Below are 22,502 nucleotides of genomic sequence, written 5' to 3' on the forward strand. Positions count from 1 at the left end.
GTTGATAGCTGAATGAAAAAGGGTAAAATAAGCATCACTACAAACATTGAAATAAATGTTTATTTAAATGCTAATCAGATTCTTAATATTTTTATAGACATTTATGAGCAAGTAGTCCACATGTAAGATTTAGAAATTAGTCAATGCAAGATTTAAATATAATAATGTTAACTAGAAAAAAAAAATTGCTCATTCACACATTTTTCAAAACCCTTACTTGGGCATTATCTGGAATTTGTGTTCCTCCCAGGGACGGAAATGCCACTAAAAATAATCAATTTTCTCTTTGCTCATCTCCAAAGAAAAAAAGCTGATACTGCACATTTTTATTTTGTTTGCATAAGCTATTTCTCACTAACTCAGTCTTTTCATAGTACATGTCAAAAGGTAAGTAGGATGGGGTTTATCAAGGTTTTTTCCCTCACAGATATTCCATAACAAGGAATTTGGGAGCCTTTGTTCTATGCAAAGTCAAACACCTACCTTATGCCTTCAGAGATCTACATGCACAGTCTCTGTAAAAGGAAGAGTACATGGAATTTCTCAGGGCATTTCAGCTTTTATACGACTGATCATCTCTTCAGTAACAAAGGAAACAAATGGAACAAGGCATGGCAGGAGATTATACTTGACAAGAAGAGTAGATAACACAGCTGCCTGCCACAAAGCCACCTCTGCCCCATGACTGCCTATATGGCTCAGAGACACAACAACTTTGACCACTAGTGCTTGAAATGGTGATATACAGTAAAGACTTAATGCATTTTCAGAGCAGGAGAAGATCTAAGAAAATTTTTCTTTTTGTCTTGGCTCACTTTCCCTCCTGCTCTGTACTACCAGCCTTCTCACAGATTCTCCTTCTCATAGAAAGCTCTCGGTAGGGTTGCTGAGAGCCACCTGGGCTGCAGAAGAGAACAGAACACATCACTTCGGCAGTAGTGGCTTTCCTATTAAAAAATTATCTTATTTTAGAGGGAATAGACTCCATGAAAATGGAAAGAGAGGTGGAGGGTGGGATGTAGAGTTTAGGGCATACTGGAGATGGCAATAAATGTGGGATATGACAATAAGAGGGACCAAAATTATTTTTAAAAAAAAGCCCAGTTTTAAAATGGTTGAGAGCTGCTAAGAAGAAATACTTGCACATTTGAAGGAAGTAAGTAGATATGCAAAGGCTAATTTTGCTCAAAAGAAAAGGCAACTAAACAACACTAAGACAAAGTGTTCTGCATCACATCACATCCCACCACAGGTGCATACTGTGCAAATGTAGCAACATGAGAAGCAGGTACAAAAATGAGACTTGTGCTGATTTTTCGGTGGTGTAGCTGACACCTGTATCTAGACCAAATTTATCTAGTTATGTCAATGATCTTCAGCAGCTCCTTCTGGGAAAGGTGCTTACTTCTTTTCCTCAAAACTATTCACTCTCTGAACTATTTCAGGGTAGGAAGAAGCACTCTTAAATCACATCATTGAAGACAAAAGACTAGCACCAGCAGAAATGAAGGTCAAATATCCTTTTTATAAAACTTCATTTTTCTTCATACAGAAATAAGACTTGTGGAGTTGGGAGTGTTCTTACAGTAGAATGCTTCCGCAGTTATAAAACACTTGAGACTTCTTTTTGACATCACCCAAGAAAACAATTCCAAGGGCCAAGATATCTTCATTACCAAGATTCTTTAATCAAATGCATAGACCACTCATTAGAGAGAAATAATTAGAAAACATGTTGGATTTATTTGTTAAAAACATTAGAGGGAATACACTACCTTTTTTTATAAAGCCAATGAAAACCCATTCATCTAAAAGTGATTCACTGGAAAAGCCCAAACACCAATATGGTTTTGGGCCTGTTTTATGCTTCCTTTTTTATTTAGGCAGATGGTGATACCCTTATTTCTATGAATAATTTTTATTCATATGTACTTCAGGAATAATTTCACAAAGTTAACCATGGCACTTAGGAAGGATATAATTTTCCAGCATCCCCCTTTTAATGGTAAATTTCTCAAAGGCATCTGACTTAGGATCCTACATGATTTTCAGAAGTGACTTAAGCTCCCCTAGCCTAGTTTCCTCACAGCCAGCAAGATTTAGGATTTGAAGGGATTTATTTAGATTGTTTTCAGCGTTATTTGGCAGAGGAGCATAACTCCTCGGCCACTCTCAGCTTGGAATTTCAGCACCAACTTGAGTGCCTGTTCACAGCTTGGGATCCCTGCATGGGAATTGCTAAGCTTGTAAGAAAGGGATTTTCAGATTTTTAAGGCAAACAGCTGAGCAGGGAGCTGCCTAAATTAGCCAGTAGTGCAAGGCTGAAGAATGGGGCTTATGTGTCTAAGCAACTGATGTAATGCCAGTTTAGAGGTGGCTCCCCTTGCTCAGGATCTTTGGCTGCAAGCTCTCTTCTGGATGCAGACACTGCAGCCAAGTCAACTACTTAAGCAGCCTGTGCCCTAGTTGTCAAAACCTCTGCCTGTCTTGAAGGCTATCTCTGCTGAGCTTATTCTATTATTCTGTTATCCCACAGCTGTCACAAGCTGGGCTTTCCTTCCATCTAGAGGTGGCCTGTATTTATTTTTTGGCCTGTGCTCCTGGGAGACAGCATGCCTCAGGCATGCTGAGGACACTTCTGTGTGGGTAATCCACTAATGAAAGGACTGTTTTGGTACCCAGGCTAAAACTGCAGTGTCAGGGTGTATAGGACCTCCATTTGAGGCAGGAATCAGGGCAGCTCGTAACCGTGGTGCTGAAGTTGTGATTAGGCTAATTTAAATGCGTTGGATAGCAGCAGGTGGGAAGGTATTATTACTGATTTGCACTGATGGTTTCATTGTGATGTGGTTTTAAACCTCTCAGTGAAACCCCTTCAGATGCTTTAACTTGGTCTTATGAACTGGCTCAAAGGAAATCCATTGTTTTTGTAAAAGGGATTTATTATCATAACTATTCATACTGAAATCCCCAAAGGTGCTCAGTATCACATCAACATAAGCATATTTAGGTATCTAAATGTTTCTTCAAATCTCAAACTTAAATGCTTTATAAATCAGGGTGCCCATCAGCATCCTCTGATACCTAGATGCCTTTACAATCTTAGCTCATATCTCCCTTGAAACTCTGTTTTGTTTAATTGGAAGGAAATTCTTGTGAGAATCTGAACTGCAGTTCACAGATTGATCATTGAATAATTACTAACATATTAAAAACCCACTTAAAACAATTACTTCTGAGTTAACTGTTAAGCTATTAGCTATTGAGACAGCTGCATTTTCTATTTTAAGCTTCATTATAATGGAATATGTATTTATTATTTTATAGTTTGTTTTGAAGTCCTGCCACCTATTGGTTTATCAGAGCAATGGTCAGACTGGCTGAATTTCTCCCTGTGAAACTGAAAAGGACAATCTTACAACATCAAGCCCCTAAGTAGTAAGAAATCTAATAAGGGATCAGAAGTAATTTAGCCCCTTTGCAATTGCCAGATTATTTTCTAGTGTTATACTAGCATCCCATCTAGACAAGAAAATTGCTAAACTTTAGTTTCTGTCCATTTGAATTTGGAAAACAACATAACCCTCTTCAAAGATCAAAACACTAAAGCTCTGAAATCTTATTCAAAGGTTCTGCACACTTCCCTAGAAAAGTGTTCATAAATTTATCGATGCAAAAAAGATTCAATTATACAGATATGAATGCACTACATTTACTTGTTTCAAGACAAGCTGCACATAAATAACTCCTTTCACAGCTGCAAACAGATCAATCACTCTGCCTTTATTTGCAAATGCATTCTTCTACACCATCAACATGCTGCACTGTGAGATTGTTTTAGAATTCTCTTTTAGCTTCTTATCTTGGTACCACGTTACTTTTAGGGTCCTTACTACAGACTTAAAAACTGTTTATAAGGTCAAGAACATTTGTGGAATGACAGCAGAGCACAGACAGAACCTAAGAGGTACTTGGGCAGTGCAGGACAAAAGTCTAAGGAGCAAGCAACAACTGTATGGAAGCAGAAGTAAAAACTGGGTGAAAAACTGCTCTTTTCTGGTACTGAAATTTTTGAAATTTTGTTAGGAAAGGGAGAATTTGCTTTGTGGCCTTTGAAACTTGATTTCTGCCTGGTGTCCTCCAGGGCAGAATGAAACAAATAAATAGCTACCTGAGGAGAAGAGCTTTGCAGCTAGCCAGCAAGCCAGCCCTCTGCTTTCCCTGCTAGTACCAAATCAGTGTAGGCAAGGAGGATTGTGCAGAGGAAGCAACGATCAACTCGTCACAGCTACAACACAGGCTGTATAAATTAAGGCATCATTGTCAACATAGCTTGCCCTGACAACTCAAGCAAGTTGTGTTGTGATTATTCATGCAAAAGGGTCTGGATGGAAAAGACAAAATATTTTAAGAAAAGGGCTTGAAAAATAAATCACCAACAAGAAACTTCCAATCTGTTAACAGTTCTTTAAATATTGGGGACATGGAACTGCGTAATTCACAAGCCTTGCTGTCTTCTGTTCATTATTTTGTGTACCCAAAAGAATTCACTAAAGTGCACTCCACACGATGACAGTGTGACAAGGGCCAATTTGTGAATAACTTGTCAACAGCTTGAATGAAACTCTAGAAATCCATAACAGGTGCTCGATAGCTATAATCGAGTGACAGATGGATTAGATACATGAAACCACAACAAACTGACTGAATGGGAGAGGGAGAGAGAATGAGAGTGAGAGTGGGGGAGGTTCATTAACTACAGAAGAGAGCAAAAATACATGAATTATTAAAGAAGCAGCATGAGCCAATTTGTGTGGATGCTTCCTGCTCATCTTCAGCAGGCCTGGGAAGAGGAGCTGCAATGCCAGCTACTACACACAGCAGCAATGGTCTCATATCTTGACTCTAGGCAGGGATGTACGAGAGCTTGGCACTGGCCTTGATTGCAGAAATCACTGTTGCACTTTAGTACACGTATAAGAGCTGATTCAGCAATGTACCTCAGTGCATGCCTTGCTGTAACCATCTGAACAGTGCCACTGAGGTCAGCAGACAACTGTGTCCAAATCACACTAACACATTGAAACATCTTGCTGAATTTGTCTTCTCTGTTGTGGGATTTAAAATATGTGGGGATGAAACTCAGCTATTAGAAACTGTTGCGAGCTCCCTGGAGCCCTCAGGACTGCTACTGTAAGAGTCTGAAGTGCCACTCAGGGACACCTTCATGTGCATGGGCAAGAAGGGACCGAAGATTCTCTGCAGGCTATAAGTGAAGAGGTTGGCATCCAGGCCAAACTTGGGTTTTGCAGATCTTTCCCAATGCCAGCAAACCCAGCCTGCCTCTCCCAAGAGCCAGAGGCTGCCTGCATCTACCCCACAGGCTTCTCCCACAGGGGGGACCTACAATGGCATCAATGCTGGATATTTTGTGCTTTAAGCACCCAGCATCATTGATAAGTGTCTGCTGCTCACACACCTTTGTGCCAAATATGTCAGAAAACTATATTTTATCTCAGCAATGACCAATTCTCCTTAGTCCATGATCAACCCTAGCCTTTTTTATCTGGCCCTGACTGCAGGCAGGAGCAGGACTCCCATTATGACCATTTAGTTCCCTCCCAGTTTCTCTCCAATGGATTTTCCTTTAAATTATTTTTTTCCTTTACATTAAACCTTCCATTTCCTTATTTTCCTTCTGTGTACATCACACACTGCCACAATCCCAGGTTTGCAATTATTCTATCCAAACAATGCTTTTCCATGACTACCTATTAAAGGAATGACCCAAACATTGACAGCTGGCTTGCTTTTATAGAGTGACCTACCCTTTTTTTCTTTGCAAATTTGCTGTGGCTAGTACCTTCCCTCAGAGAAAAGTTTGTGAAATTTTGGAATATGTTTAGGTAATGAATAAAATACAATTACTGAATATTTCAGGTGCAAACAGAAGATTTCCTGTTGGTTAAAAAATAATAGTAACTTGATTTCTATTGTCTTCACCGTATTTGTCACACAATCACAGCAATCAAACTACTGTTCAGAAAAGAAATTTGCTGTGCTGCATAGTCATTATTGTACCAGAATCCAATATGCTAATAAATTTTATAATAAGATGCAAGATTTGAACTCCCAACATTGTTTAACCTTCTTGTATAATACTTTGGCATAATTATTATGTTTTATGATATATTCACTCCTGCCATGAACCAGGCTGGTATGAGTTTAGACTTTCTGACTCTGTGATCCCAAAATTGTCACATTAGCACACTCCTGTTCACATCTTAACCTTGAAACAAAAAACTGAAGTGCCAGAATTAACCCAAGAAAGGCACTGTTGCAGACTTGAATGCCTTTCAGCTCCTAGCAGTGAAGGAGCAAGTTGAGCTCAGAGATCCAGACTGTAGGGAAAAGGCAGTCCTGTATGATCATATAAGGTTTATGTGTTAATTAAATCTCATTTCCTCTCATTTGAGCTCTACTTCACCTGCTTTATGCAGTGCATAGCTGCTTGCCTTGAGTGAAAGAAAAATTTCATTGTAAGCTTTTCCCCCAACTTTTTTTCTTTTTCTTTTTTCTTTCTTCTGGCTGCAATATATAAAGGTGTGACCAAGAGGCTGAAAGAGCATAAGAGAAAAGATGAAAAGATTGTGAGCTCCGATTAGGATCCTCAGCTGTCACCATGAACCTCATGGTAAGTAATGATAATGCAAGGGCAAATTCCACTGCCTAAGATAAAACAGGAATTCACACGTAGTGAGCAATAAAAATGTATTAAAGCAAATTTCAAAACCATAGACACACACTCATATTTCAGTTTCTAGAAGTGTTTGAGTAGTTCTTAACCATTGCTTCTATAGAAGTGAAACAGACTGGAAAAACTGACCTTAGGAAAAGTTTTCTGCTCATTTGGTGAATATCCTAATCTTGTTCACATCTGACTAAATGCTCCTCTGTTTTGACTGAGAAACCCATTTTTTATATATTAGCCTTGGATCTAGCAGGGTTGCCTTGTTCCAAAGATAAAACCCCCCGAACTGATTGCATGCCCTTATGACTATGCCTCCTTTGTAATGCATACTGTAATTATCACCATGCAGAGAATTTTGTCTGTCTACTCCACAGCTGCTTGTGGGTGAAACAGCAACTCTATGTGAGCGAGTGCACAGATGTTCAGCTATTGAAACACTTTGCAATCCAGGCCTGACAATAATTTGTATGTCAGTGATCTTCAAGCAACCAATCCAGTGTTGGCTTTCTTACTTTGAGAAACTTTGGCCTTGTGGATTTTAAAGAACTGAAGCAAAAAAGTAAACCTCTATGACAATCATGTAAACTGGGAGAGACAGGCAGTTGCACCTTGGAGCTTCAAGATCCTTATTTTGAATCTCTTTACTTGCCTGATTTTTTTGAGGAATATCAGGAACACAAATGAGGCAATGGGCCGCTTTCACTGAAATGAACATTTATTGATCAAATGCTGGACAAGAGGGTTACTTTTCGGTTTTGGGTTTTTTTTTGTCTGTAGCTGGTGAGACAGGCACAAAAGCTCTGAAATCCCTAAGACTTTGTGAAGCCCTAATTTACTAATTTACACTTAGAATCTCATTGAGAGCATCCTAGAGGCTGCTGCAAATTCTTATTCAAGTCAGCAACTAGCAGAAAGATGAAATAAGCATTGTTAATCACCCCATTTCATGAATGGAAGGTGAGACCAGCTTCTTCACAGCTGCAGATTTATGCACCTGTGTAAACAAATGGCAGACAAATGCCTTGCACAAATCTTTCACTCCTCCATAAACAGAAGTGAGAATTTGCACATGCATCATTTGCACATAGTAAACTGTTTGAAGCGTAAATGGTGTTTAAACCATGCGGATTTGTTTTTCATACTCATTCTGTTAAGAGGCTTCCCCAAGGTCTGTAGGTTATAAGTGTTAAAGCCAGGAACAGCTGCAAGGAGAGTACCTTTTCCCAGGCATTGTGAGAGCATCTGTTGAAAGAGAAAGTGTTCTCTTGATTGGGTACTATAAACAGAAAGCATTTGAAATGCTTCCCATTACAACCTTTGCAAAATCCACTGACATAGATGATTAACCTCCTAGTATCCCATACAAACAACTGAAGGACTTTAGAAAGCCATTTCTTTACCTTAAATAACTTTTTCCTTTAGCTGATCTGACCTGATGACATCAATTTCTCCACAAGTTGATTTGGGCTAGGGCTTTTATCTTGAGCCAGAAGGGAAAAAGAATAGAAATGTCACACAAGTTTCCTGCATAACTCACCGTCTTCCCAGCCAATTGTAAACAATTTATTTGTTCGTATAAAGGAAACATGAGAGCACATTTTTCATCCAAACCCATTTCCCATAGAGGTTGTGTCTTCTGGGGAGAAAAAAACAAAAACATTATAAAACCTTGCATAAAACCACTCATTCTTTAGCATTAACATGTGTCATTAATGTAGGAATTCACCCTAAGCAAGGACTGGGTCTAAGTTCTGATTTTACAATACTTGTTTTTAAAAGATGAAACCAATCATAATAAGCGTGACCAGACCTCCTTATATTTAAACCTGAAGTTGAAAGTTGCCCTTAAGCAAAAATCCATGTGTAAGTTGTAATTTCTAGGTCAGTTAGAGACCTGAAATAGCAACGCTTTGCTGGATCCTATATTTCAATGTTAGAGTTGTTCCTGTGTTACTAGGGTGCATGCCAAGAGGTGCATGAGGGTATATTAGAAGAGGTGATGCACAAACTTCATGCTAATTTTCAGCTCCTCTGTGTCTTTCTGGGATACCCTGTCTTACTGACTGGCTTTGATATTACATACCACTCTGAAGTGGACAAGAAATCTAAAGGATGAAAGACCTAAATCAGATTTCAAAGATGAGTATTCATTCTGTAGGGGAACAAGAAAGAATTAAAATTTTGGAGGCTGAATGCTTGTGCCCCCAGGCCAACGCTGTATGTTCAGTAGCAGGCTGTCACACCCTAATTGCTAGTACCCCTTTGTGAATCAACATCTCCAAGAAGCCAGTTCTCCGTGACGCGTCTTTAATATACATCTCATTTGCCCTACGTATATTTCAGTTTGCCATCTGATAATTGGAATTGTGTGGGCAGCAGCCGGTACCATCTGGCTTGTTAATAAGTAGAGGATAAAAATGTCTAATGCCTTGCTCTACATAAATACAAGAATTACCCTACAAATAAACAGCTTCTTAAAAACCTAAACTGATGAGAACAAAAGAAAATAGTGTGGTCTTAGCTCATTAAAAAACACTGAAGAGAGAATGAGAGAGCAGAGGGAAAGCCTCATCACTTCCCAACTGAAGTTTTAGTGTAACTAAAACATATGGGAAAAATAATGCAAAATTAAATGTGATAACGCATTTTTCACACGGAAACATATTGGGCCACTATACAAATGATGCAATTAAAACTGCTGCCTTCAGGAGCCAAAACTGAAACTGAATAAGTACAGTGCAATTAAAGTTTTTGATTTAAAACCAGTGAAAGGTTTATCATAATGAACCTCAGAACTGAGATAATATGACTTGGGGGCATAAAAGCTAAGCTATAGAAAGCCACATGTCCTACAACGTGGAGTTAGAATTGGAAGACTGACATCAGCAGATTTTAGGGCACAGAAAGGCTTACAAGTTCATTTGCATGTGAATAACCAAGACCATGCAAAATCTTGCATGTAAACAGTGTGGTATTGTAATCAATAGTTTAATTAACAGGAAGGCAGTGCAAAGCTGTCTGCATTGGGGAAATAAACTCTGATCCTGTAGGCTGGATGTGAAAGCTGCGCTGTTGTATTTGGAACCTGCTGGAACTTGTACAGTGCCTTATCTGAAAGGCCTCATACGCATCACAACAATGTCCTCTAATCTGGTAATAAAAAGGGCATCATGAATGGTGGCAGCCAGGCCCAGGCAGAGATGGCTGCGGTCACGCTAGGCTCCCAAGATGGTGAGAGGAAATTTAAGCCTCTTGTGGAAAAAAAAAAGGAGTTGCCTCCAGCCTGGACTGGATATGGAGAGGGGAAAAAGGGGAAAGTGCTGCTGGTTAGCCACTGCCTGTCTGGGGATTTCAGCATTTGGGAAGATGCTAAGATGGCAAGGAGGAAAGGAAGCATCAAACACTTTGGTTCCTCCCCCTCAACCAGCCAGACCCACAAAACCTCAGCCTGTGTGAACAGATGCACTGGTGGTTGGAGTTTCACACTGCTGGGGAGTTTCTGCAGCAAGGCTTTGCTTGCCCAGCAGGTACTGTGAGAAATATTCACCTTCATTCTTCCAAATATAAACCCATCTCAGGCTGAGTCAGAACTCAGAGGCAGCATGCATTGGTAGGGTTAGTAGCAGGGCTAGTAACGTTACTCAATACCATAGCAAGCTGGAGAGGGTATTTAGTTTGGCAAAACAGGAAAAGACCTGCTTTTAGAAAATGGACCTGTTCTGCACTGGGAGGAGCTGACGTAGCCTGGCACCCAATGGATTCCTGTGGACCTCTGCCCTGTGCACCTGACCCCATCACTATCACTGTAAACACAGGAGCTATAGTCACTGCTTTGTCTACCTGCTTTCTTGCTCAAATATTTATATAGTCATTTATATATATTTTTATAGTCATTCATAAGACTTGTACCGTTTATATACTTTGACTGCACACCAGGTACAAGAGTGCAGTTCTCTGACCAACCTTGCATTAACTCTTGCTGCTAGTCCAAGTTGTGCATTGTGCTGATCAGGAGCCACCCTTGCCAAACAGAATCTGTGAGCAGCTGAGCCTCCCTCCTCTTCCCTCTTACAGTGAATCATAATTTTTCTCTGATAGTAATCAGCTGATTTTTCACGAAATCTGTAGGAGCTCCATTAGGCTTTTATAGCCTTTGCTTCTGCTGTTTTGAAATTTAGCTTCTGCATTTTGAAATCTAGTTTCAGACTGACTAACTGGAAGATGTCTTCAAAGGAAATAAGCACAGGAGTAAAATGAGGACTATAGTAGGAGGGGGAAAAAAGAGCTAAACCTACACGATGGGCTGTGTGTGAGAGCTGATAGTGTTGGAAATAGGAATTGTTGAGATTTCTATTGAACTTGTGGCATACAAAGTGGAGCCAGTCCTGACAGGTAGGGGAATTAAACCAGAGGCAGCAGATCTGAATGCCTTAGATGGTACCATGTAGTGCCTCTAAAACGTAGGGGATGGAATGAATGCATCAGAATTATAATGACTGCCTTCAAGGCATTTAAAATATAGCGAGGTATTGACATAAATCTCAACAAGCACAGCAATTACAATTGTGAAGTATAGTATATAGATGTACTATATAGATAGTGTACTACTAGTCATATAAGAGCTGTTATATGCTCTTACGCATGTGTTCTAGCTCTTTCTCCCTCACTATGTATGCATGCATGCTCCTATGTAAGAATGATGTTGGTCATGCCAAGTGCAGTTCAGAGTCTTCTTGTTTCACACATAGAAAAAAAAGCTAGAACCAAGCATCTTGCCCCGAGATAGCCAACAAGCTGAGTAGGATCTGAAGCTCAGTTTCCTGAGGTGCCATTTTTGTCTCCTGCCAGCTGGGAAACACAAGATGTCCTCTCACAGCCTTCAGCATGAAAGCTCTCTGTGTGGTGCCTCTACCACAGGCATTTGTGCAAACAGCTCAGCTCAGGGGACTGTTTCGACAAATGATATCTTCAGTTAAAATAAAGAATGAGATTTGTTCCTTTAGGTTTTAATTCTTGTTTTATTTTCTATCAGAACTTAAAATGGTGTGCACAGACAGTAAAAGAGGAGTTTGGTAAGGATCAGAATGAAGCCTGGGGTAGCATCAATGGTGTTTTATTCTTCAACGCCTGGGATGGGTACAATTTTGAGGTGAACTGTATAAGCAAATAGGTGTTAAAGATACATATATAACAATTCTAAGAAATAATAATATGAAAACTTATTAGCTAGTTATGTGGATTGGCCAGACAAGGGAACTTTGAAAAGGCTCTGCTTTCCCAAAATAGCCATGCGTTTAGCTTCTAAAAATTAGGCCCCTTCAAAAGATGTGAAGCTAGACACCAAAAGCTCGTTTGGAAAAATATTGCGCAGCAGCAGTTTTAGGAGTAGATAGCAACAACCTAAATAGCAGTTGTTATCACATATCTGATAAGTCCTGATATTTACTTGGACAATGTCCCTTGGAACATTCGTTAAGAATGAAATAGAGTTGAAGCAATTTGTAACATGATGTCAGACAGGAAATCATCCTAATCTTTGATGAAACTATGTGTAAGCTTTGCTGTCTAAGACTTACTAGAGCAAAGGAGACAGAAGAAAAGCAAGCAGAATGAGATATTGAAAGGTACTGAAACTAGGTCACTGTCCTACATTACACAAAAGCTGAATGGAGCTTTATCATCCCACAGTATTCTGAGTGAGATGAACAAAAGACTTTGTCTGGTGCAAATCTCCCAGCAGTGCCCAAGTTATACAGCTGAATAAATCATAAAGAAACTTTAAGCATAGCAGAAATGCCAAGACAGGTAGAATGTGTAGCACTGAAGGAATACAGGAGGAAATTAAGGAGATGGCTTCTGTCATAACCCTGCATGATTGCACAATAACAAATTCCTATCAAGAAATACAGTGACTCACTAGAAAAAAAAAATACAATATAAGTAGGATGAAGAGGCACTGAGAGGAAAAGCCATAACATAATTAGATAGACACAGTAAGCCAACAGGAGAAAAGAGGTGCTTAATCAGTATAAGACTGCATATCTTAGAAACAGATCCTGTTTTCTACACTGTAAACTCAAAAGGCTTGTCATGAATTGTTAAGACAGGATAGCCTTCCTGAGCTGATAGGAGAGCAGGCGTTGATTGTTCTTGATCCACTTCCTTCTCTTTGCTATTTAAATCTTTAATTCCATTTAAATTAATTAAATCAATAGATTTGGCATGTTTTTACTGAATTAAGCACTTTCCCTCCTTCTATAAGCATAGATACAGAACAATTACTAAAAATGGAGACTTTAGAAGATGAAAATGGTTTGAAAGGCTATTTGAAGCACATTTTTTTTTGTTGTTTTGTTTTTCCCCTCCCATGTCTTATGTTATTTAAGTAATGAATATGGATTAACTATTTACATTGTTCTTTTTTAATGGAGAAAGACCATAATTTCAACAGTAAAATAAACATTATCAGGGAAAGTTGTTTAAAGATTAATGCAGGAACAGTCTTTAGATAATAAAAATTTAATCAATTAACTGTGGATATCATATTTCCTATCCAAAACCACTAGGAAAACTGTTGCTTTGCTCACAGATGCTGTCTCAGATTGCCAGAAGCCTTTGAGAATACAGCATTATTTTCTTAGGTGTACGTACAGCCTAACATCCTCATACCACTGCCCTGCCCCAATCTTATACACAGCAAATAATCAGAATTAGTATAGATCTTTAAGAAGTGAGCTGTGGAGAGCTGCCTATCTGACTACTAAATTTGTAATTCAATTTAGGCAAACAAAATGAAAATGTTGGCCTCCATCTTTATCTGACATCACATTCTGTGATGTATGAAAAGAGACTATCCCATTGGTTGACGTGAAGGTCTCAAGCTAAAATTAAGCAGTAATTTTGAAGGACCCGGAAAAAATATTATTTTATGTTAATTAAGAAATATTACCTGAGTAACTATTAATTGCTTAAGAATCAGTTCATGCTATCATTGAGTAAGAGTCCTAGAGCAAAGGGAACTCTGAGCCGTCTACGTAGGACTTCCCAGGACAGGTCTGTCTCTATCCTGGCCCTTTGCTGACTCTACTGTTCCAAATTCAGCAAGATTTGTGAGTATCCAGGATTCACCTCATGATCCAAACACTGAATCTCTGTTCTATTTAAATGCAGGACCTGTCCGTTTTTCTACTTTCAGAGTCCATTTTGGTATATCTAACTTTATCTATTCAAGTAAATAACTATCAGCTACCTTATGGGCTTTATATTTACCCTATTTTCTCAATGAAAATTACTCTTGGTCTGTCCATGGGAAGCTGAAATCTGAGACAAGAAATGCCCGTGAAGCCACTAGCATGCAGCCAAAATAAAACTGGCCTCTTTTTTTTGCTACAATGAACAGTCAAAAAAAGAAAATCCATTAGATACTTGAAATACGGTCTTTTAAAAACCAGCAGATTTTTATTTGTGCAAGGTCTAAGCACTGCAAATCTCAGCAGAAATTTGCACTGGAACTGTGGGTGGTTCCGAATTGCTGGAAACTTTACAATGGCTTTTATGTTTAAACATCATTTAGCAGCTGTTAAAGGTCAGTACAAATCCTGTACTTTATCAGTATAAATGAAGTCTACAACTGCCAAGAAAAGAATGCATTAAATAACGCAGTGATTATTATCTTGATTTTTTTTTCTCTTCAGAAGTGAAAAGGAACTCTTAAGCAGTTCCATTTTTCTCCTCCTTATTTCAAATTGACAAAGTAAAACACCAATTAAATTATTTATACCAGAAATTTACGTACAGAAATGACACATTTTGTACACAAAGCAAGTAAAACATCTGACACATTGTATAGTGCCAGGTGCAGTTAAGAAAGTGTAATACAAGTTGGCATTTAGAGGCTGAAAAACTCAACGAACTTGCTGTAATGTTTCATTATCAATTTTATTTCCTACCATACACCAAATGTACAGCACAGAACACAATTTTGTTGTTTTGATGTAAGAAATATTAATTGTATGAAGAAACAGTATACAAACTACTCCAAATTAAAAAATGCATACATCATCGCTCTTTACAAAAGGTCTAATTTACAGTATAGCTCATCAATGCATTTAAACACAAAAAAAGGAAAAGCAAAGAGAAAAAAAAAATCAGTGCACATTACAAAACACATCAAGTACAAGGGAGGCAAATAAATACAAACATACTTCACAGAACATCCTGAGCAAACAACCAAACACAGATAAATTAACCTGAAACCATAGTAAATCATAATAATAAATACATAGGTCTGTAAGAGATTTTTTTTACTTAAATAAAATATATAACAAATTTGTTAAAATATTTAGTAAATTAAATTTTAGTCTTTGTAATGAGTGAACTCATTTTGTATGCATTTAACATGTATAACAAATGTTCACTTTTTTTTTTTTAGCAAGAACAATAACTTTAATAGCAAATTTTTTGTTTGGTGTCCTCCTATTTATATTAGACAGCACATATGGTAGCTTTTGAAAAATTGATTTAAAAATAAAGACAGCTCCTAAGAACATACATTTTCCCCTGTCTAACTAAGACTGGAGAGTTGAATCAACCCTCAAACAAAAAGCAAGCCCCACCTAATGCAAAACAGTGACCACAGTGCATGAGAGTTGAATCACTTTTGAATAGTACTTTTGTGCAGGAACAGTAATAATATAATTGTATATGTCAAGCCTGTGAATGCCATCATATTCAATCTAAATATAAATGAGGCTAATAAAAATAAACACTTTCATTGTAGCACGGAAAAATTAAACACACGATAGATCCATGTCTACATTTACACTGAGGCACATATGCACATGAGGTGTGTGTGCATACAAAAAAGGCAGTTTAGCTGGTTGTTTATACCTTTTTCTTAAAAAAAATAAATATAAAAAAAACTTTTGAAACAATGCTTAATTACTTACAATCCCTGAAATAGACATTGCCTCTGTTATAGCAACCACTACTTTCTGACAGATTCAGAAGTTCCACATCCAGGCTAACCAGATACCGAGGCGCATGCCAGAATCTCCGTGCAAGTGCTCGTCTGTCTGCACCTCCATCTGTTTATACGCTCTGTAGCACTTGGTACCCTACTGAAGGACCGGTAAGAAATTCAGTATCAGCCTAGTCTTAGTGAAGAAGGATGGGAGAAACCAGTCATGTTGTTGCTACCATTCGTGCAAAGAGAAAAGCAATTAGAGCTGTGCTGGAGTGGTATTATTCCTCTCCAGATCGCTGCTTTCTCAGCTGCCATTATGTTCAAACCAGTATTAAATGCCATTTCAGGGGAGATGTGTTCGATTCATCATATACAAAGCCTTCAGCTTGGGATGTATTTGTGTTTTTCAAATCCGAATCCATAGCATTACTGGTCACTAGGTTAAAACCTCAACATCTTGTACTAAAAAAGTACCAGTCCTATCAAATTACCCTTCTTATTTAGAGATAATTGTCATTTCCCTCCATGAGCTAACTCTGAAAAAACCTGCAGTGGTAAAATAAATCTGAAATTCTCTTGAAACATTTTAAATAATCATTCGCATAGACTAAATCACACAGCCAAGTCAAGTGCTTTGCTGATTGCTATATTTCATTATTGCTAACGTATTCTTTAACACACTGTTTTCCAGCATACTGTGCTTTTAAGAGCCCAAGTTCCCCACTAGTGGGCACCATTTATCTTCTCATTCCATGCATCACCACATCTCATGTTACTGCAAATCCATTTCTGATACAAAGCCATTATAAAAAAGCAGGATGTGAGGAAAATAAAACTAGAACCATGGTTCAGTCATTTGTTACTTTCATAGTTTTTTTTCTTCCTGTACAAACCCAGCAAGTTATTTAATTTACAGTATAACTTTTCAGTCTATTGGAAAATAAATTAATAAACACATTTGTAAAAATATGGCAGGCTGCAAAAATGCTGTTAAAAGATAAAAAAAAACCTCTTTGATTAGAAATAAATAAAAAATATAAAAAATAGTTGCACACACTTTTTACATTCACTTTACAAAAACTGAGTGCAAAAGAAGAAAAAAAAGGAATTGTACTGAAATAAATACAATATACTAACAGAGTGCATTGCTGTTAATACAAATAGTCTGTTGTGGTTTTATTCTTTTTTTTTTTGTGTGTGTCAGCTGGGAAAAAATTAGTGCAATGTTGCAACTGTAAATGCAGCATGGCAACCTACACCCCTTAGCAGTACATGAACTCCTAACAGATCCATCTGGAGTTTACTGCTGTTAAGTAATTTCTGTTGCCCAGCAGCTTTCACATCCTACACATGGATGCCCTTCACTGCCTGTTTGATACTTTCCAGCAGAGCTTTGCATTCGGGGGAATAGTCCCGTTCCAGATTGCTGTACATGTCTGTGAGTGTATTTACATATGCTTCGAAATTCTGCTCACTGATTGGCCCCTAAATGAAGACAAAACAGATTATAATTGTAGAGCGAAAACTAAAGCCTAAAGCCCCTCAAACACCCAGTCCCAAAGTGTGGTAAAGCAGCGATAGGGTGGCTAAGGAGAAGTCATAAACAGGGGAGCCATCCAAATTTGTGGAGGGGTTGTAGAAATGGAGTTGCATGTGCTGGGGGAACCACACACTCTCCCAGCAAGGAAAAGGAACTGGAGATATTATCATCTGTGTGATCTGCTTTTTTATTGTGGCTCTGGGATTGTGGCTGACATTTCCACAACTGTCCTCATCTAATCTCCAAGCAGCCCTCCTGAGACTGAGAAAGGGGACTGTAACTCTAGAGACCTGTGTCCCTTTGTGCATTTGGCCTGTGTTTGCAGTTAAGACATTAAGGACGTGGAGTTTTTGAAAAGGTAGAGCTTTGCTGGCTCCAGAAAAATCAGCCGGATGAAACAAGTTAAAGTTTTGATCTAGGAGCAGGGTAAATAAGGATTCTTGGTGTGAAGTTTTCACTCCCTGCAGGATGGATATTCAGACAGGGGGGAATGAAGGAAAAGATTATCCTGCACAGTGCACTACAGGGCAGATACCCAGGCTGGCTCAGTCTGGAAGTAACTGCGCCCTTATCACACGGATTTCACGATCCAGTATCTCTGCAAAGTAAATTAAGCTAAAAGAGCTCTTTGCTAATGCAGCTCCAGTGCTCCTGCTGGGCCCTGAGCTTGCTCGTCTACTTTAAGTGCTGGCAAACTTTTTCAAAGAAGGTGTGGAGCTGCTGGCTGTGGTCTTACCATCTGCGGAAGCTGAATGTCAGCGAGGCTGGAGATGAGGGCTTGGCTTAAGCCAGCTAACTCTTTCAACAGGCTCTCATTGTTCTGCTCTATGAGTTTGTTCTCTTCTTCTATTGTTTTCAAATTGCTCTCCATAGATGTGATCTAAAAGATACAGGCAGGCACAAACACACAAACAGGCAGACTCTTGGCAGTGTTCTTAAGTGCATTTTGAAAAACAAAATTGCAGTCATGCAATTATGAGAGGTGCCACCATGGATCAGAAACTCAGGTGTGGGGTTTTTTTTTAGGAAAAACATAACTTCTTCACAGAATAGAGCAAGGAAAAGCTTGTATTTGTTCTGAACCAATGGACTTCGCTGCTGGTTCAAGGAGAAACCTTGTGACAGTGAGGCACGGGAGGGTGGCTGGGAGTGAGAGGAAGAAATTTAGCTCAGAGAGGGAAGGTCAACGTGGGGCTGGGATGGAAAGTGCGGCCTCAGGGACAGTGGAGGGAAAGAGAAAGGAGGCTGTTGTTTACATTGCTGTCCTGCTGTTACAGCACCCCTGCTGATCGACCACAATAGCCAGGGCATGGGGATTAGCTATTGTGCTACTTTCCTGCCCTGCTCCTGGGCAGAGGGTAGAGCTGTGGGCTGGCTGCGATTAGCAGCACGGCTGACGCTGGAAACAATAAGAGAAGAATGGAGTGGAAAGGAAACTGAGAGGTTGAGTGCACAACGATCATCGCAAAGATGATTTCCGACTAACAGAATAAAAATGAGGGGATTGGAAAGAGCAGGAAAAAGCATAGAATCATAGAATCATAGAATAACCAGGTTGGAAGAGACCCACCGGATCATCGAGTCCAACCATTCCTATCAATCACTAAACCATGCCCCTCAGCACCTCGTCCACCCGTCCCTTAAACACCTCCAGGGAAGGTGAATCAACCACCTCCCTGGGCAGCCTGTTCCAGTGCCCAATGACCCTTTCTGTGAAGAATTTTTTCCTAATGTCCAGCCTAAACCTCCCCTGGCGGAGCTTGAGGCCAATCCCTCTTGTCCTGTCCCCTGTCACTTGGGAGAAGAGGCCAGCACCCTCCTCTCTACAACCTCCTTTCAGGTAGTTGTAGAGAGCAATGAGGTCTCCCCTCAGCCTCCTCTTCTCCAGGCTAAACAACCCCAGCTCTCTCAGCCGCTCCTCATAAGACCTGCTCTCCAGCCCCCTCACCAGCTTTGTTGCTTTTCTCTGGACTCGTTCCAGAGCCTCAACATCCTTCTTGTGGTGAGGGGCCCAGAACTGAACACAGTATTCGAGGAGCATATGAGATAGCAAAATGGTATCTTTTCAGCATGAGACCTCTGTGAATAAACTCAGCTCTGAAGGCTTGTATGTCAAAAGCGGTGCTAAAAAACTAGGGGAAGCAATGCCAGAGCCTGATTGCCTGCTGCCCGTCTCCTTGTCCTGCAGCATGCGGCGGGACAGTGGGCCAGAGCACAACCAAAAGCTGCCACCTCTGTGCCTGGCCACAGCTCCTCAAGGTGCAGAGCGATGGAGCCACATCCATGGCTGTTATGCCCACCCTCTCCTTGTTATGATGTGCATCTCTACACTACTTAAATGACTCTTGCTTAAGCCACTCTCCTTCCCTTCCTTGCACATCAGAAGTGTCCCCAGTTTGCCTGCCTGCAATTTACTACAGCTTCTCCTCTAGGGGTTGCTTGCAGCAGTCTAACATCTGTCTGGGCTAGATTAAAAGGAGATAGAGCAAACCACCCAGGGGTTGTGTTGCTTCACCTGTAGCTCGGTCCAGGCTTTGCTAGTCAAACTGCCTTCACCAGGGAGCAAGTCTGAGGAGAAGAAATCTTACTGCATAAACTAGGTGATCTCTGTGCAAACAGCATAGTGACCATCAAAGAACTGAAATAATTGTCCTGAGAAACTAAACACAACCACCACACCCTCCTTCACTGCAGTGCGATTTCATAGAACCAGTAGAGTTGGAAAAGATTTTTAAGATCATCAAGTCCAACTGTCAGCCCAAGACCACCATGCCTACTAAACAATGTGCCAAAATACCATGCCTACACATTTTTTAACATCTCCGGGGATGATGACTCAACAACTTCCCTGGGCAGCCTGTTCTAATGCTTAACCACTATTTCATTAAAGAAATTTTTCATCATATCCAATCTAGACCTCCTTTGGTGCAACTTGAGACCATTCCCTCTTGTCCCATCACTAGTCACCTGGGAGAAGAAACAAGCACTCACCTCACCACAACCTCCTTTCAAGTAGTTGTAGAGATGGATAAGGTCTCACCTCAGTCTCCTTTTGTCCAAACTAAACAATCCCAGTTCCCTCAGCTGCTTAGTCAATTCTCTTATTAATCACTTCCCTGATCAACTTTGGGGTGGATATCCCTACAGCCTGTGCAGCATTAAGCCAGATCATTTAGATCCAACATAGATGGCATAACCTTGCCCCTTATTTAGACCATACACATTGTGGTTATTACAAAAAACAGCATGAATCAACACTCTACATTCCAATGCGTACAAAAACAGAGGGGATAGTTATATGCAGTTTATTTCAGATCAGTTTAGACTTATATTCAGTTCCCAGACCTCATTTAGGAACTTTTCACTTAAACCCTTATTCCTAAAATAATGAGCAAGCTTCTGCATCTAGGAGTCTCTGTAGGGATGAATGTATTCAGCTAACTCCACAGAACCACTCTCAGTGCCTTAAAGCCAATTTAATTTCTCTAGTATACAAAAGCTCCTGTCATACTCATCTGCTACACAATTAAGTAAAAGGCATCCATTTTTAGCAGGTGTTGCCTGGAGGCAAAATTCAAACTATTTGATTAACTGACAATTGGTGAACTGAACTAGGGAGATTTTCTTAGTTACACATAGGAACAAAGTCAATTTACATTAAGAGTTAGAGTGTGCTAGTGAAAGGTAATATCCTCATGGAGTTCTGCACAGTTTGGTCAACAGAGGTTTGGTCAACAAAGGAAAATTAATGTTTTGTTTGGTAAATATATTTTTTTTTCTGCATGCCAAGATCAGTTCCAAACTGCCTTGAATTTGTCATTCACCAAGTCTTTAAGACAATATGCAGGAATGTGCTGTTTATTTAAAGAAAACAAACAAAAACTGACAAAAAAGCATGTAGGGTTTTGGTGCAGCGTGATGGGAAAACCAGTGCACAGGAGACTGTGTTTAAACATAGTGTTTACACAGCATTTAATTTATTGTGCTTAAACGTAGCACAAGAAAAGGTAAAATTTAACCTCAATGTCATACCTGGGTTTGAAGCTTCATCATGTCAGCTTCAATTTTTAGATTGGATTCATTCAGTTCTTTTATTTCCTCATCCAAGTGTCTGATTTCTTCATCACTCTCAATACCTACAAATAGTTGAAAATACCAACATCAGACTTAAATTGTCCACATGTAAGTATATGTATGAGTAACAAATTGTGTTATCTCTTACTGAACAAGAGGAATGTAAAAACCTTTTGATCAAACAATTAATAAGTTGCCTTTTACTTTGCTTTTATTGTCAAAATTGTTTCCTAGCTGTAAAACATCTATATGAGCTGAAAAACAGAAGACACTTTCTGAGTCTTTGTGTTTCACAGTTGTTTTTTTTTTTTCAGTGCAACATGCAACTACAAGCTGGATCGTACAGAAAGGAAAAACTGAACAGAAGGAGGAAACTTTATCATAAAACTTGAGAGGATATTTACAATGGTTTTGCGGTTTTGGTTTTTTTCTTTTGTTTTAAGAGAAACTTAACAATAACTTCTTTTGCAGGGAACACTCCAGGGTAACATCTAAACTTGCATAATTGCTAACTTAAGTAAGTTCATCTGTACCAGCTTCTGATCTTGCAAGAACCTGTTGGATCAAATCTCTGTGCAGAATAACTTAAAGAAGCACAGACTTATTTACACGTGATAAATTCTGAAATGTAAATAGCAGCGAATGGGAAATTGTTGTGAAGTTAGATAACAAAGACAAAAAACCGCCAGGTCTTTAATGAAGAACTTATCCTGAAAAATACTAAGCAGCTACAACTGCTGGCAATACATGTTCCTTTTCCTGTCTAGTATCACACTGAAAACAATTCTGCCTAGAGGTGCCTGCCACTGTTGTGATTACTGCTTTAAAAACTAGAGCCCTGGACAGAGTCTACTGGGGAGTCAGCTTGGGAAATGTATAAGCAACTGTCCCTGCTCCAGTGAAAAAATGGACACATGGATGCAAACTCATTTGCCTGATCAAACACAACCACGTTGCTCAGCAGCTGGGGACATACAGACTAAGTTCTTTGAATCCTGGCTTAATGACCAACTTCCTAAAGCATGTTGTACAAGAAAGGAGATGCCTACATATTTCCCCTTATAAAGATTTGGCAATTGTTCCCTTACACTTGAGTTTGTAAAATTGTCCAAGTACTGCACAGATACTAAACCATGCAGTATTCTAGTTAGGGAGAGGAGTCAACTTCTGCA

The 22,502-nt window shown here is 39.4% G+C and overlaps 1 protein-coding gene across 8 annotated transcripts in view; it reads right to left on the minus strand.

Moving 5' to 3' along the window:
• Positions 1–15,957: 15,957 nt before the first annotated feature.
• ST18 (ST18 C2H2C-type zinc finger transcription factor) overlaps positions 15,958–22,502 on the minus strand; it is a 171,294-nt gene continuing 164,749 nt past the window's right edge. For all 8 annotated transcript variants that reach the window (XM_069854103.1, XM_069854098.1, XM_069854095.1 and 5 more), the window contains 3 exons: positions 21,289–21,392; positions 17,993–18,136; positions 15,958–17,201 (listed from right to left, as the gene is read on the minus strand). In XM_069854103.1, the coding sequence (XP_069710204.1) occupies positions 17,061–17,201; positions 17,993–18,136; positions 21,289–21,392 (389 nt within the window). In that variant the 3' untranslated portion in view covers positions 15,958–17,060. The remainder of the gene's footprint in view (positions 17,202–17,992; positions 18,137–21,288; positions 21,393–22,502) is intronic.

Source organism: Phaenicophaeus curvirostris, chromosome 3 (assembly GCF_032191515.1).
Source record: "Phaenicophaeus curvirostris isolate KB17595 chromosome 3, BPBGC_Pcur_1.0, whole genome shotgun sequence".
Lineage (NCBI taxonomy): Eukaryota > Metazoa > Chordata > Aves > Cuculiformes > Cuculidae > Phaenicophaeus > Phaenicophaeus curvirostris.